The following is an 18,086-nucleotide window of genomic DNA, read 5'->3' as shown; positions in this document are numbered from 1 at the left end:
TATATAGCCAAATATATCAAATTTGCCTCGGAGGGCAAATTCATCGGTCATAGCGTGATGAGTACGACCAGAAATTAAAATTTGCACTCGTTGATAATTGGAGCACCACCTTCAATTGAAGGAAAATAGATAAACTACATTAATCAGTCTTATAATCAGAAGTTGTGAACTCTCGATACAGGGATCTCTATCTCTGCTTTAAAGAATACACAAGAATTGATCTTTTCAATAGCAAAATGAAACTGATCACTTAGGTTGGCAATGGTGAAATTGAGTATGTGATTCAGAGTTACCAGACAACGGCGGAACGCTAGGGGAATAATCAAAAACTTCTCTAAGAGGATTAAAAATAAGAATTCAGAGCACTTTCCGACATCAACTCTTATCACAGGCAACAGATGTAAAGTTTGTCTACTTTCGCAGCAAAGTCGCAGAGCTGAACTCCTTCCAGTTGGACCCGAAGGTGCTATTTCAGTGTTGGCTTCACTTACGACTTTCCAGCGAGGTGACGCTCACCGGGAGGTAGCAGTTGCCGAGCAACAAGGGTCAGACAATGGGGCTTCTCAGCTGATCTGGAGATCTCACTCCAGGGTTGATGGAGCAGAATTTTAAGGCTGATACAACGCTGTCACAGTGTTCTTGAGGCAGGCTTATGTGGGTAGGCGATTCCTGGTTGTATTCGAATATAACCCTGCTACATTCACTTTCCTTAAATAGACTCGTTGAATAGTCTTGAAAGTAATTTCGTTGGCCGTATGACAAAACTTCCAAAATACTATCAAAACGAGGCTTATTGTGGTACAAAAAATAATAAAAAGTTTGGATGTTGACTGAACGAAAAGGTGAAACTTAACTGTGAAGACAGTGCAACTGCAGCACCCGGACAGTCCCTCGCACACAATAGAGTTATCTTCACAAAAGGCAGTAGTTGCAAGAAATTTTTGATTCGATTAGTAAATAATTACCTTTGCGAGATGAACGTGAAGTATATTGTGAACTTTCTATGCCGTCACTTGGAGACTAACATTAGCGGAGCAGCGAACTCCAGCAGTAACAAACAAGACCGGCTGACCAACACACACTACAGCGTTAAACAACTTAAACCAACTCTGAGGTGAAGAAAATAACTCGGTGCTCGATCTGTTTCACCTCAACAACCCTGTACCCGCTCAGCATGTCTTTCCCCGGAGGTAACAGTGCAGCAGAGAGGCTGTTCCCCACTGCTGGAGACATGACGTTAATAACAACACAGTGGAGGACTCTGCCTCCCCCTCTCATGTATGTTATTCTCATACAGGCAGAAGACTGTAAAACGCTACACACATTAATTAATTAATTCATTAATGCAGTTAACGTTTTAAAATAAAAAGGCTGCGGACCATTTGTCTTATCTGCCAGTTATGTTTCATATTGTATTTCAGTAGACTAAGGACATTAGTGAATGGTTTGGCACACAGTTTACTGGAGCAATAGACTGAAAATAGCCCCAACCCCCTTTTTCTATTCATTCAATTGAGAATTGATTCTGAATTGAATCGGACACCAAAGTATCAGAATTGAATCGAATCGTGAGATTCGCAAAGATTCCCACCCTACAGCCTACTGACAAAGGCAGTCAGTTCTTTTTATCAACCTAGAGACCAGACTTTACTTGGTTTTGAGAAGCTGCAGTATTTATTAACTGACACACTATAGCCTGTACTGTACATTTAGTGCCAGATTGACAACTTACTGCTAACCTTTCCTTCTGCTCTGCTTGCATTCACTGTCACTTTTCTGCTGCTTGCTCTCTCAAACTTGCTCAACCATACACTCATTATGCACACACATTACACACTGCCCTATTCCTTAAAGGAGCTACAATACTCTTATAACAGTGCCTTTCATGTAGATATCCTTTGAAGAATGAGGAGAGGGAGGATTCTGGGATTTGTTGTATTAGTCGATGACTCAAAACATTTCCACAATAACGTAGGGTGTTATTTCTGAGGGTATTTCTTTAAGTGAGGCCAGTGAACGAGTTAATACATTTGGCTTGTTTTGCAAAATTAGTTTGAACATTAAAGTAACAATCTTGAAGATCTCAGTTTCGCTCTCTTTGGCGGCACCTATGATGATAAACAGAAATTGCAGGTGTGTTTTTGGACCTCACTTCCCAGAGATCCAAACAGTGTCACCTATGTGACAAGAGTCAGTTGGCAATAGAGACTGGAAAAAACAATACGCTGCATCACACACAAGTGAGTTGAAGATCAGCAAGTCTGTTGTGTTAGCTCCGCCTACCCTCTCTGGCGGACCAACCACTGCTAGGTGATGGAAAGCACTAACAGTGCACCGCTTATGAATTTTCCTGGGAATTTTGCCACTTACACCCAGTTCGTCATACTGCAAATGCAGGGGCTTTCATCAGTTGGCCATAGGCTCAATCACCATTGTGTTTACCTCATTTAGCAATAGTGACTTAACAGACATTTATTTAAATGAAAATCTTTGAGATAATTACTTTAATTGGTAAAGGAATGGAGATTACAGTATGTGTATATATGTGTGCAACTGCTTGTACTCGCATTGCTTTGATCAAACCTATCAACAATGAATTATGTTAATTTGTGTCAATTAACTAATGTATTTTGAAGGAGTCAGCTGCCTGGATTACTTTTTCTGGCACTGTTTTGTTCCAATGTAGGAAGTAGTGTATAATTTTCCTATAATGCAACAACTAGATGTGCCAGTGGCGTCGTTGATGGTGTGGTGCACAAAACACATGGCTTAAAAACTGGAGACAGGGGGTTGCATCCTGTATCATGCTTCAAGTTATTTTTTTCTTTCTTCCCTAACCTCAACCTGTGTTTTCTCCAAAATGATAAAATACAAAATATTTGTAGATGAATATAACTCATAGGAGACAGGGTTAGTTGGATTGGTGCATAGCAGCCAGGCATCCATTGGTATATGAGAGTGTGTTTACATGTGTTTTCACATGTACCCACCCACAGTGCTGTCATGTCTGCCATTCCCTATTAATTCACTCCTACTCTCACAGGCTGTACCCTCTGCTTCTAAAATGTCACTGTTCCACACTTACAGACCATCTGACAGCTCTCCTCCTCTCTGTCTCCTTATTCTTCTCTCCTTTCTCCATCGTCTCATTGCATGTTTATCTGCCATCCCATCGTTAACACGCCAAATGACTCCTATATTTACCTTATGGCACTCATGTTTTTCTTTCTTTGTGTAAGCTACTATCACAAATAAGGTGATTGATTCTATCTTTTGGAGCAGTATGCTGACTGTACACTCTATGTACCATGGTGTCACTTGAGTGTTTCAAGAATGAATGGAAATCCCATTATTGGATCGATACAACTCCATCTCCTGCTGCCTGTGTATCTTGTCATACACTGCCTGTTCCCAGTAGTGTATGACAAAATGCAGGGAAATGATTTGCTTCATTTGAGCACACAAGTCCTATTTAATACCGCTCTGCACCTTGTTTTCAGTTATTTGCATTTGATCCATGCAAGCCAATTAGAGAAATTCCTCTTTTGAAAGGAATAGCCTCTTACTGTGCTCAACCGCATTTTTATTTCATTGGTGCAGGGGAACAGAAATGGTGTTTAGTGAAATGGAACAGCTGTCTCCAAAATGGAAAGCCAGCAAAAAACAACCCTCTAAACTATATGACACTTGTTCAGTCTACCATCTCAAGGTGTTTCATTTACATGGATTACAAATAATCAGATCTGTGTTTACTGATCTCTCCTTCCCACAAAATGCACCACACTGGATGTTAGAATTGTGTGTTTTTTCCAGCAGCTTTGGACCTATAGTCGTCAGTATTCACTTGTTCTCTCTTTATAGCTGGCCTGAAACTGTCAGTCTGCGTTATTCTTTTTTTTTTTAAAGATATGTTTTTGGGCATTTTTGCATTTAATCAACAGCTGATAGTGGAGTAGCAGACAGGAAAAAAGGGGGGGGGGGGGGAGAGAGGGGGATGACATGCAACAAGGGTTCCCAGGCGGAGTCAAACCAATGATGTTACAGTTATGTGGCATGCGCTATAACCATTCAGCTACCACAACGCTTCTATCCTTTTGCTTTGGCTTATACCTGCAGTATGATGCACACTGAGTTTGGTATTTCTGAGAATGCCTCATAACTACCTTTGTATTAGGAAGGTTCAGATGTACCAGGAAGATTTTTCAAACACTGTTTTCACTTTGTTCCTCTACCACAGCCAGCAGCACAAAGCATGCCAAGTCCAGTGTGGGAACGACAAACATCCCTTGTACCCAAGCTCTGAAGTGCCAGCAGCCTTATCACAGAACGGGGCTCCCACATTTGAGCAGACTGCGCTCTTATGAGCAGGATTAATTAAGAATAGCACAAAGCCAATGTTAGCAGTGACCATGTCAACATGGCTAACAAGTCTCCTCGAGCTGTTAGCAGCACTAGGAGACAGGGAAGGAGAAAACGAGACACTGGTAGACAGAAATTATGGCTGAGGGGGAGAAAAAGAACAAAGACACACATATCCACACATGTGCACATCAACCTAAAAACAAGTAAAATAAGTTAGACCAAAAGTAAGTGGTTAAACTCATTTGACAGTGTGAACAGATTTCTGCAGCCACAATATGCTGAACACACACATGTAAAGGCTTCTTATATATTTTATTTATATGTATATTATTAAAATTATGCCCTGTATTCAATCTGTTAAGTAAACCTGTATGTACAGCAGTGATACCCGGATCCCCCGACATAACCTCCCCTCTCTCATTTTTCAACAGGTCAGCTGAAGCTGTCAGTCATCCCAGAGCATGAACAGCTTGCTGTTAGCGGTGAGTCCTGTTAAAGGCTGTTCATACAGAGAGACTCTAATGTGGAGAAACAATTTGCCCGTTCATTTCACTTAAAAGCTCTACACAGTGTGTGCCTGCTTGGGGCTGAATTTTATGTTGGAACTCTCAGATATGAAATATGTGCTCTCAAATATAAATAAAATATGTAAAATATTGAAAAACTATATGTCGAGGCAATTTTATTTGTGGACCACACGTTATAAACAAAAAATGAGGTTAAAAGCATGGTGCAGATCACCTGTTAAATCACGACAGGCGACCATTACCGAGAAAAAGCAAAGGCAGGTGGGAAGGGAGATGGGTACATTAATCTAACAAAAGTGGTTGTTTATTTTGGTCTCCTAGCAACCACAGCCATGCACCCTCCTACTTCTGTATGTAATTCTCTATCTTCCCTCTCAGAGTCTTTTGTGCCCCTGTCATTTCTCTGTATGAATGGCCATTTACTCATCAGATGGTTAACTAGATGTTTTTCTCACTATTTGTCTTTGTCCACTCTTGTCTGTTGCATGACACATTTGATGAAATATCTCATTTTTACACCCCAAGTTACATACATCAGGCGGACTTAATATTAAAAACACCTCTCTAAATGATGCAGTTCAATACAACACTACAAAAAACTACAGGATGTCCCTAGGTAAATAGTGTATTTATTTCAAGGACAGTGGCTGCTATTTGCTCATACAACAACCAATGTACTATTTGTATATAATCTCATTCTTATAGCCAATAGTCAAAGCACACATGAAGCTTTGGTTGTGTATTGCATGTAGTTTCTGAGATTTTACATTTATCATCATATGTTATTGGAGAAAGGTGTGAGGTCATCTAAAATGGCATTCAGCCAAAGTCAAATGCAACCCCACAGATTGGAAATGCCATAGTGCACAGATGGGTGGATCATCTCTTGTTGAGCCTTTAAACATTACTTCACTGTAAATCAAGCACACGCCAAGCACAAAAATGCAGCGTTTTAGTTTCCAAAACAATTTGGGAGGATTGTTCACCACAAAGACGCACATTCTGGCTTAAAGTGAACAACACAGAGCCCAGTGTGCATGTCTTTTTTGTCAAGCTTCTAATTTAACAGCCTAACCTATTCTCAACGTTTAGCAGTACCTACATATTGTGTCCTCTTGCACCCCAATTAGTTCTATATAATATTATTAGTCATTTAAAAAGTCTAAATGTTGAGGTTATATTTATGTGTTACTATAAATACAGTTTTTATACATGATAGTTAGAGTTAGTAGTTGAGCTTGAGCCACGTGTAAACAAGACGAGACGGGTGGCTGTAGAGATTTTTATTAAGTTGACAAATCACCTCATGCAAGCCTCCTGTATGACTGCTCATATAATTTTTAAGCCCCATGTGGGAGCAGATACTCTCTGAGGCCCAGCCACGTATTCTTACTTTCCCTATGCAAACACTAGTAGGCATGAATCTCATTTGACGATGCTGTATTTTGGCACAGGATGAAATGCCCACAATAAAATGGCTTTTTTGCAAAGTATGCATATTGTCCTTTTGAGTTCTCAGCCGTTGGAAACACTTTACAGCTTCTTGCAAATCATTTTCACAGCTTGTTATTTCAGCAGTCAGACATCCTCTTATTCTTCCACCACATACTTCATTGAGAAACAAAAATATGGGAGAGTTAATGCGAATCAGGCAAGCTGTGTTAAACATCGCAACCCCTCCCCACTCCCCGCCCCCTACCTCCAGTCGAAGCAGCTTGCTCAGTGCACATGCCAAAAATGCTTCTGCATTAGTACTCTCTGGATTTTCTGGATTCATAACACATGTTGCCGGGTTTATTCAGGGTTTTATCGGGATTATTCCGGGTTTATTGTTCATAACCCGGAGAGTATTTGAGCCACCGTGAGCTTTCAACAACTTTGTATTTGGGGGTCCAGTGTTAGTTCTTTATTGGTGACATTTTGACTCAGCACCTGAAAATGGGATGTGCATTTATGTAATAAAGATGAACATGATCTGATAAAATTGTTTTATTCAATTATTTTATGCGTTCACAGTTTTGGAGGCCAGAGGTATGCTGGAAGAGTGCCAGGGGTCATGTGACTCTTATGTTAAGGTATGTGTGACTGTACAGAATCATACAAAAAAAAAGCCCCACTTGACACTCTAAGATGATGGTGGAGGTTGTCTGTACTCTTATTTTGCTGTATTTTTCAGGTCGGCATGTTCCCAGACAGTGATCCTAGAGACAGACAGAAGACTCAGATGGTTCCTCACTGTAGGAACCCCATCTTCTTACAAACCTTTTACTTGTGAGCATTCAGACCATTTGGAATCTGGATGTGTGGCATACCACTTTAAGATATGTTTATTTAGTAAAAATGAGAACATCTAGTTTTATTTAACTCTGTTGAATCCTCAGCTTAAGCATCTGGCGGTGGTGCTTAAGTCAAATTTGATGTATCCTCTCCAATCCACAAATTTCACCTGAAGTTATGTGTAGGAATAACTGGAAGAGGCACCCTTAATGTGAGGAGTATGTAAAATCAAAGCATGTCCACCTTTTGCATTATACATACAGTACACAGCTTTTCACTCATAGTTGTTGGCTTCTTGAGTATCTTTGATGCCAAACAAATGTTTAAGAGGGAACATTCATCTAGTTAGTTTCAAAAATACCTCAAAAATTTTCTTTCCTTTGTTTTCAGTGCTGTCGGTGACGAGGACCTTCATAAGAGACTACTCTTCACAATGTGGAACTCAGACTCCACAACAAGGTATCTGCTGGGAATGTTCATGATAGAGATGTTGTTGGTGAGGGTGATGATAAAAGTGACAACAAAGAAAAAAAGTTTTTGTGATTTTCTAAATTTAAGATTATATTCAGAATATTTTTAGCTGTAACACACCAGCGAGCGCGCCGTAGATGCACAGACACAAAGGCTCCCAACAGAGCAGCAAAATGCCATTTTATAATTGATGCCGCTGCATACTTCTGTGTGTTTGTCTCTGCATGTGTGTGTGTGTCTTTCTTTGTATGCCTGTTTTTGAATCTAGCAGAGTGAATGTGTTACTCTCGCCTCCCTGCCTCAGCAGACTTAAGCTGAAACAGAGTCCTTCTTGGGGATGGAGGACATGTGGTCAAATGAGTCACCCATTTCTTCAGCTATGTTGTATTGAGAGGACAGCCTATGTGCTGACTGTGTGCTGGGAATACTGACGAAAATTACTCATCTTAACAGGGTTTATAGGGACAAAAATTCTTTGCCATGAACATAGAAGAGTCACCGTGATCCCATTATTTTCTTTAGATGATTCTTGCTGTTTTCATTTGAATAAAAAAAAAAAACCACATACAGCATGTATTTAAAAGGATGTATGTATTAAGAATGTATGTTACTGTATATAGTGACAGGCGTACGCGAGTGGTTGAGGTTTGATCATGGAATTAATATAAAGTTAAAGACCTTTTTGGGACAGTTTCTGGGACGCAGATTAAGAGCGATTTACTCATCTTTGCTAAGCAGTTAAGCTTTATTTACACCAAATGTCTGCTGGCATTAATTGGGAAAAGCCAGTATTAATAAATATTTCCAATAGTAGTACAAAGCTGGAAAGCAATATACTTATATGTTTGCCAGATGCAGTATATGCCTGTTGTATATTGGTTTAGTCTTCTTATTATGCTGATAATATTCCAAGTGTAGCTTGCTGAAGAACTTGATTTATTAAAAGCAGTGGACACGCAGCCCTCCTTCTGGCAATAGGTATTAATTAACTACAAGATGAAAGAGGTAGATTCTTACATGCTCCTATTTTCTTTCTGCAGAATGGCTCAGAATGAAGGTAATGTTGCAAACAAATGTATTTAACAAATCCACACAGAGCCAATTCACACACGGCCATGGATTCCCAGATGCTCAAGCAAAAGGTATTTTTGTAGCCTTTTACTGTACAATAAACCAGGACGGCATCTGTCACCTCAGATGAAAAGCAGTAATCTGACCATCGAAAGCTTTATTCTGGAGTAGCTCAAGGAAAAGTCCTTGAGACCACAACCTGTTGAATAAGTCCACTTTCATTGACCCAAGGGTAGCACACATTCAAAGTAATATTCACATTGTTGCACAGTAAAATAATTTGTGTGGACCCTGTGTTGAATAGTGTTGTGTTTATGACATCTGTAAACTCTGAAACTGCTACACCTCTGAAAGCAAAGCGAGTGACAGTATTGTACACAATAGCAGCAAGTCTGAAATGCAGGGAAAATTGTTGGCATCTTGTTCCTTCAAGGAACTCTATAAAAATCCATTAAGCATACAGAAACCAGAATGTCATCATTGAGAAGTAAAGTCTGTTACAAGCACTGACATAATAGTTATGTGGAGATCCAGATACTGCTAGAATTTTGCTCTGTGGACAAGATTTTAATGTAGGAGCATTGATATTGATGAAGTGTTCATATACTGGGCTGTACAAAGTGGCCCGCATAGTGCAAGATGTTGTCTTATTAGCACTGTGCATGCCAGTATATGCTGTAGAAGCAGCATAGGTCTTTAAAAATGCATAAAGGTGCCTATGGAGAAATGCAGCAAACAAGAACAAGAATCCTTATGGGCTTTCTCATATGTAAATGTGGTCAATTTGAAGTACGACTACCAGCAATTGAACACATGGTCCCGTTGAGAGGTGATCTTTACCCTCTGCCACCCGTGTTCTTCTCAGAAGCAATTTAAAATAAAGTCCAGCCTGAAATGTCATGAAAAGATGCTTATTGAACGCTCTCTCCTGCTGTGGTGCTATTAAGATGTGCGAGGCAGAGCCTCTTCAGCAAATCCTCTTTAACACCACAGAACATTGGCCAAAGTGCTGCTGTAGCCAAACCCAGCTCATACTGTGATGTATGGACACAGTGTGCCCTAAAACTAGACCCTCACTTAAATGACAACTCCAGCCAGTCATTGGGCATTCCCAGCACCATTTATCCACAAACATACAATTATTACTGCTTATAATAATATACAACAATGGAATGTTAAAACTTGTCACAGATTAAATTCGGTTGAAAATGGAGTATCACACACTATCTATAATGCTTGTATGCATAAGGGTTTTGTATGTTTTTATTTCCACTGTGATTCAGTAATCTCTTATTCTTATCTGCAAAAGATCCACATTTGACCAAATTTGTCTTATTTGGACTGCTGCCAGCTTCACAGAAGTGTTTATCCACAGCAGTGGCAGCCTCAAGGCTTTATAGTGTTTAATCAGTGTTTGACCATACAACTTTGAAGAGGAAACAAAAAACTTTATACTGTATCACTGCAGCAAAGACTCCTTTGAATATACTGTCGCAGTTATACTTATTAATGTTTTACTGTCTTATGTTATTTATTTCTCACAGATAGTTTCACAGACAAACATAAAAATAACTGGACCATTAAAATTCAAGTCGGCATACAGTGTACAGTGTAGCTTTCAGTGGAGGAGGTGGAAAAAGGGTGCAGAGCTCATGGAGTGTGGGGCAATCCTGTGGGAGACTGAGAGTAAATGCACCTGGCAAATGGCCCATAGAACAGAATCCGTATTTAGTTGTAATGACAAAGGTTAGTCAGAGGCTCTGGTAAATCATTCACTCTGATAAATCAACATAAATCGTCAAGGAACCATAGAACATGATTAGAGTCTTTACCTTAGATCAGCAGTTTTCAAACTGTGAGGCACATTTTGCCAGGGTTGTGTGGTAGGGTTTCAGGGTTGCAGCAGTAGTGGCTGTGACACACAGCTCATGGAGATAATTAAGGTGTTGAAGTACTTGATACTAAGAGCATCTCAGTCTGACATTAAAGGAAACCAAAATGCTGGAAATAAGATGAACAGTACCTCGAGCAGGGTTTACTTTCACTGGCTCAAGTGACTCATTGCAACCTCATTTTGGGATTTGTAAAGAAGTGCGGGCTAATGATAACAAGCAACCTGCGCCACAAATGGGGAACAGCAGGCGTTTTAAAGAGTGGAGTGGTGGAGGAGTTTTGGAGTTGAACCTGAAGGGAGCCCAGGCCTCATAAAGAGTAAAGGAGTTACACTGTGAACTGCAAAGGCAAGAAAAACTGAGGAATTTTCTCAGCAGCTGAAGGTTGTGCCTACGCACCATGATCCAGACTATTTTTGTTTGTGATTCCATAATGGTGGAATGAGCTCCACACGGTCTGCTGACTCCCTCGGTGTATTCGAGAAAATCCTGAAAACTCAGCTCTTCCGTGAACACCTCAACACCTGAGGCCCATTATCTTTTTGGAATTTGTTGATTGTTGCACTACTTTCTTGTTTTTTTTTTATGATATTTATTATGCACTTGTCTACTTCCAGTTGTTTCTTACTTTCATAAAAACAAGAACAAAAACAAAAAAAACAACAAAAAACTCTGGTGCTCTTTCTTATTGCACTTAGTCAGCTTGTTTGTCTTGTCTTGCTTGTAAGTTGCTTAGGATACTTGGATAAAAGCCTCTGAAAAATGACTAAATGTAAATGTGCACAGAAATCATTCTTTACTAATGTAACAAGTGGCCATAAATATTATAAGCAATATATATATATATATATATATATAAACAATAGTCTTCTCCTGTGGTGATGCATGGCTGAAAATTTTGTGGGGCTTTCCAATGGGGAAGTTCTGGTAGAGTAGGCTATTATAACTTAATAGTGTCTTTATGACATAGTGTCAACACAGCTGAGCGTTTTCGGTCACTGGCTCATTCCACCAAATGGAGCCAAGAAACATTTCAGGTGTTCATTTGTGCTGACGGCCAGTTTGCCCTCAAAACAGCATCAGCAGCTGCACTAGTCCTGTCCAGCTGGGAGGTTGTCGAAAACTGTTTTTCTCATGTATGCATAATTAAACATCATCCAACCCCTCCGCCGGCACTACCATCACACACACACACATGCCCATAACTCCGGTAATATACGTATGCGTCCAATGTTGGTATGCTAAGTTATTCATGAAAATATTTCCCAAGAATCGCATTTTTATTGCTTTATACTTTTTATTTTTGTTTTGTTGATCTTCGTTATGGTTTATTATGCTTCAGATAACACTGATTTCACCCAATGGGTCAATCTGGTCCTATTTCTTTTGTGTCTTTACGGTAATGTGGGACAAGATTATATTTGACAAAATCTGACCCCAGGATACAAAACTAAAATTTTAGATAACATCACATTTATTATGTTATATAAGTTTTTAGGTCTGTTGGATTTAAGGCTTTTGGAGAATAAAAACACATTTCAGATGTCAGACCAGAGTTAGATAATGCATTGGCTTTACTTAGGGGTATTAATTGATTTTTATCCTACTCATTTATTCTCTCTGTCTGTCTCTGTCTCTGTATCAATAGGATGAGTGTGCTGCTGGGTTGCATGAGCTTTGGTGTACGCTCACTTATGGACCCAGACAAGGTGAGTTTTAACACAGAGATTAAAGGTATAAAGACTTTCTGTAAACAGTGTGCTTAGCTCCCATTTCAACTTTTACCCTCCCTCTCTTTGTCTATGTGTGTTCAACCATTAGACCATGAATCTAAGATTTTAGGTCAGTGTGAATGAATTCCAATGACCTTAATAGTTTAGAGGAAACACTCACCAGTGTTACAGCACAGCCACGTTGCCTCCAGACACTAGAGTGAAACATAATTTCGAGTCACTCCCTTGACTGAAATGTTATGGGTCACATACACAAACAGACACACATTCCTTATTAAAGTGTCACTGAACCTAATGTCTTGTGTTTTGTGAATTTTAAATTACAACAAAAGTGCAAATACTTTCACTGGGAATAGGCAGTACGGTAAATCTTAAAGACTGTATGGCCATAATATGAACAGCATTGCTTCTTAAAAGAAAAAAAAGGTTATCTTGGGGTGACCTTTGACATCACCGAGACTGCAATGACAACAAAACTTGCTTTTTTGTTTTCTATTGTAAGACACAAGACACAAGTGCAAAATCAGTTCCTTTTATCGGCTTGTTTTTGAGCCGTCAAAAACACAGCACACGCTCTTCTCATCACACATACGTTTGGCTAGCTGATGTGAATATGCTCATTGATACAAAAAAAACCCAAAACACAGATGGGGCCTTTCTTGTTAGACATTTAATTGCCGAGTACTTGCCAGACAATGGGGGAAAGGACAGACACTGAAAAAACACACAAATACAGACACGCACAGTGTGACACCACTTCTTCCCACACACCTGCATCATAATAGAGGAACACATGCCCTAAGTCTTTCTCCCTAAACTGTCCCAGGTGATAGCAGATAAATGCAAAGTCCAAGAGTTCAGTGTTGCTCTTCGGCTGAGTTAGAAGTAATGGCTTCTCTTTCCGCTGTACGGTATATCCCCATAACTGCTTTTCTTAGCTCTTTCCTTTCACTGTTTAATTATTCAGCTCTAATTTATCCAACTGTCTTCACTCTGCCTTTGCAGATGTGCATATTTTCCTCCTGCAGTATACCACATATTCACATAAAAAAAGGGAAAGTCCACGTTTTAGTGGTAACCGCTGCAGATGTTTGGTATGTAATGTAATGTTTAAACATTATTACATCAAAAAGCAAGTATTTATGTGTACTTTTAAGACCGCGTAAGGTTATGGGGAAAAATGATTTGCTTTTATGGCATATGATAAGTATGCAATTAGTGCTATGTCCTGTCAAATCTACTGTCAAACTTTTGGAATGAGTACATGAAGGAGCAAACCTTGCCTTTTGCCTTGTGTATAGAGAAAACAACAGGAAATACGTATGCTCATATAGTTACAGCACTGATGACAAAACCCCTCAGAAAAAGTTGAAAAACTTTTATCCATGAATTATAGGTTTTGTCTTCTGTTTTTGTAATTGCGGATCAGTTGTTCACATTCGTCTGCTCTTCTCCAGTGGAGTACTTTGCCCTGGTGACCACTAAAATCTGAGCTCTATGTGAAGAAGAAAATATACGTTTCCTCATAACATAATGGCCTAATGCAGAACCAATCTATAGTAAAAATACAGTCTCTTTTTTGGCTTCACCTTTTGACTGTTTTGATTGATTGTTGAGGCTTAAAAAAAAATCTCTGCTTATGAGCTAAACCTGTCAGTTTGAACGACATTAAAAGTGGTGACTGAATTCGCTAAAAGACATTGTTGGTATTTTTATTATTACTATAATTAAAGTTGTTCTTTGAGAAGTTAGCAGATTAGGAATAGAATTAGGAAAACAAGCATGAACACTGCTGCACATTTAGGAAACTTGTTCTCTCTACAACCCCAGTAAATCTCTTTGTAGCTTCAATTAACATCCACACCAGAGAGGAAAACAAACAACGGAAAGAAAGTAGATTTTAGTGAGGCTTCCTTCCTCTAACATTTATCCAAATGAATATTTAATTGGCTTAATATGCTAATAAAGGAGATTTAGCTTGAGTCACAGGGAGTTATGTCTCTTGATCCCCTCAGCATATCCGTTATTCTCCTCTGTTATCTCCCTATGAGCCCATACTTTTCTGTTTCCCTCCTCTTTGTTCTTGTTTTATTTCAGACGCATTTGGAGCTGTTGAGTGTTATTTTTGTTACCTGCTTTGCTTGCCTGTCACATCTTGTCATTTGTTTTCACCCTTTTGCCACTTTGTGCTTTTTACTTCTCTCTCATCCCCCGCTTTCTCTTTCCACCTCTCTCATCTGTTTCCCTCCTGACTTACCGCTCTTTTTGCCCCACTCTGTCCCTCTTTGTCACATGTGCAGGGTAATATTGAACGATGGCGTAAATCCCTCCCTGACTTTCAGAACATATGCCCTCCCCTCCCCCTTCTTCTATACAAGTCCCCCCCCCCTCCCCTTCCCGCCCCCCCTTGTACCACAGCCTGCAGAAATCTGTCCACTCAGATAAGATGCTTTTAAAACGGAGATTATTGTCACTGTCCATGGCATCACATTATTTAGTACAAAAGAATGGGCTGACAGTGTGTGTGTGTGTGTGTGTGTGTGTGTGTGTGTTTGTGTTTGTGTGCTGTAATAACTGTGCAACACAGAGTAAAATAATGGCGAGCTTACAACAGTTTTGTCATGTCCTTGTTTGCGAGACTGTGTCCACATCATTCAGATTACAAATCAGACCACCTCTGTCACTGCCAGCATAGCATAGCTTTATGTAACACACAGTCACAAACACATAACACACACACACACACGCATACATTTCCACACAAACACACATACCATCTGGCTCACAAGGCAGAAGTGCAGAAGTGGGGGCATCAGCTGCTGGAATAAGCTATAAGCTAAAGCATTGAGAGCAGTGAGTGTGTGTATGTTCAGTGTTTGCTGCCCTGGAGGGGCAAGCAAATTAGGTCTGTGTGTGTGTGTGTGTTTGTGAGTGTGTATATCCTTTCCTGCGTGTAAGTGTGTGTGTGTGTGTTTCTGTTTATGCTCTCACATAGAGGATTGTCTTTTAAATTTAGTTTTCATTAAGTTGAATCTCCAAGCTTGAAGTCAGCACTCATGCATACATGAGTGAGCGCGCATGATACACAAACACACACACACATACACATATACATACATAGTCACTCTTTGTGTGCGTGCTATAGGCGGTTCAAGGATGGTACTACCTACTTGGGGAAGAGCTGGGGAAGAAGAAGCATCTCAAAGTGCCCACCCAACACAACTTCCACACCACCGGTAAGTATGGTTAACTTAATTTCATCAGATTGAACACTGATATTTAGGACAGATTATCAAACATAAATATACAATACGAACTGAAAGTTGTAAGTAGTAATGAGTATCAAAATGTGGAAAACGTTTGCATTGAATGCTCGGTCAGATTCTGATGCCTGTTTATTTATTCTTCAATCAGATATTGTCTCATTTGAATCAGGACATGTTTCCATCTTTAGACCATATTTTATTTAGACAAAATTAAAAAAAAGTGTTAAAGATAGGTATCAAAAATGTATTGTTTTGGTATCAGTAATGAAACTCTGGTATCATATTGTCACTGATTTTTCTTACAATACCCAGCCCTATTGATGTAAAGAAGACATGAGAACAAAGGAGTGGTGTCCCTCAAGGATCAATATTAGGCCCCTTGCTATTTACTCTATACATAAATAACATTTATTTTCCACACTGCACGGTAATGTCCATTTTTATGTGGATGATAGCATAATTTATGCCATTGGCTTAACGTAGACCAGGCCCTCTCCAGGTTACAGTCTGCTTTTGATGACCTCCAGATTTCTCTGTTTGATTAAAACCTTGTTCTAAACTCAAAAAAAGACTAAATGTGTGCATTTCACAAGAGGGCAAACCATTGATGTTCCCACACCTATCCATACTTTAAATGGAGAACTAATTGACTCAGTACAGCACTATAAATACTTATGACTTTGGTTAGACAGCAGATTGTCCTTTAAAACTCATGTTGAACATCTCAATCAAAACCAAAAAAATTGAAATTGGATTCTTGTACCGCAACAGAGCTCGTTTCTCTTTTCAAAACAGAAAACATGTTATGTAATCTACCACACTTTCCACATCCATCCTCTATGCTCATGCTGCTGCCACAACCCTTAAACCACTGGACGCTATGACAAGAGTACCATTCAATTAATTACATGAGACAGCTATCACACTCACCACTGTCATATGAGTAGGTCAGAGGTCTGACATCTAAAAAGCACCAGCATACCTGTGTCTTCATTTATAAGGCCTTGCTATCTAAGTTGTGGAGTTTTTTAACATCCTTAGTTGAGCTCAGAGCTAATAACCATGACACCAGATCACAGGGCAGGTTTACGCTAGAAGTTCCTCATACAGACGCTGAACTGGGGAAGACTGGGTACTCTGCACCTTACAACCTTACTCACCTAGAATGAACTGCCTTTGTGTATATTTGTGAACTGTTCTCAGGGCTCTCTCGCAAAAAAGATCTTGATCTCAATGATATTTCCTGAATAAATAAAGCCAAATAATAATAACAGTGTACAAAAGAATGAAATCCAAACTGTGTAAACAGATAAGAGGACAGTTTGAATTTGCCACACAGAATAGGAGTCTGAAGGCCAATCAGCGGTGTTTGAGAGTCAAACTTACCTAAATCTTTTAAAAGTGGAAAATGTGTAACTTGAGTACGAACATGCCATGTTTGTGTATGTGTGCCTGGAGTGTGCCAGGCTCGCAGCTTTAAGTCTCTATCGGTGTTTGGGTCGGGAGGTGGGGCGACTGGGGAAGCGAGGGATTAAGAGAGGGAAAGAGAGAGGGTTTGGAAGAGCGAATAAGGGAAAGACAGAGAGAGAGAGAGAGAGAGAGAGAGAAAGAGAGTGGGAGGGAGGGAGGGGTCTGGACGAAAGCCTGACGCGTCACAGTTGCCAGAGAGAGACGGAGCTCTCCCATACCGTTCGCTGCTGGAGTGGATCTCCCCTCACACATACACAGATACACACCCACTCAGCTCACACACATACACACACATACACACACGCACACACACATACACACAGTGACACATTTGTTTGGAAATCTATTTTTCTTCTCTGCACCTTCGAGTGTGCCCGCTCCTTCTCTTCCTACTTATGTGTGTGCACTCACTCGTAGTTTCACGTTGGTGGTGGTGGTGGTGTGTGTGTTGGAGTTATGCTACTCTGTGCCAGCCATAAGGGCAGCCTAGACTAGGTGAGTACTATGTTTGTGTTATCATACTTGACTCTACTTGCTGCACATGAATGCATTTTAGAAGTTGCATGTTGCATCGCAGAGCAGTGGACGGAAGTGGTTTGTTTTATTTTAAGGATGCTGCAGGAATGTGTTATCTCCTCTTTTTTGTCTTTTGCACACTCCCTTTTTTCTTCACTGTTTCACTTTAATTTTTCCATGTTCTTGTTCACTTTTTTTCCCATATCTTCTTCCATCTTCGTATTTCTTTTTTATGTTATATATATATATATATATATTTTTTTTTTTTTTTTTTAATTGTTGCCGACATTACTTTTAATCTCTCTCCACGGAAGACCCCTTAAGGAGCTTAGCTTACCCATTCAGTGGATTACTTACACTATGACCCCATCTTTTTGTACACACACACACACATACACACACACACACACACACATACACATACACAAACATGTCACATCAGCACACGGTGACATGCACATACATGCACTTTTTCTCACTCCTAAAATCCCAACAGTAGTT

The 18,086-nt window shown here is 39.8% G+C and overlaps 1 protein-coding gene across 2 annotated transcripts in view; it reads left to right on the top strand.

The window, feature by feature from the left end:
* rgs3a (regulator of G protein signaling 3a) overlaps positions 1-18,086 on the top strand; it is a 157,487-nt gene that overhangs the window by 16,277 nt on the left and 123,124 nt on the right. Inside the window, exons 3-8 of one of the 2 annotated variants that reach the window (XM_067573934.1) lie at positions 4,794-4,844; positions 6,906-6,964; positions 7,066-7,160; positions 7,557-7,625; positions 12,249-12,309; positions 15,479-15,569. In XM_067573934.1, the coding sequence (XP_067430035.1) occupies positions 4,794-4,844; positions 6,906-6,964; positions 7,066-7,160; positions 7,557-7,625; positions 12,249-12,309; positions 15,479-15,569 (426 nt within the window). Of the gene's footprint in view, positions 1-4,793; positions 4,845-6,905; positions 6,965-7,065; positions 7,161-7,556; positions 7,626-12,248; positions 12,310-15,478; positions 15,570-17,269; positions 17,565-18,086 lie in introns of those variants that run through there. The other variant, XM_067573937.1, reaches the window with a different exon arrangement.

The sequence above is a fragment of the Thunnus thynnus genome, chromosome 19, assembly GCF_963924715.1.
Source record: "Thunnus thynnus chromosome 19, fThuThy2.1, whole genome shotgun sequence".
NCBI lineage: Eukaryota > Metazoa > Chordata > Actinopteri > Scombriformes > Scombridae > Thunnus > Thunnus thynnus.
The sequence above is the reverse complement of the archived record's forward strand: the minus strand, read 5'-3'. Positions and strand labels throughout refer to the sequence as shown.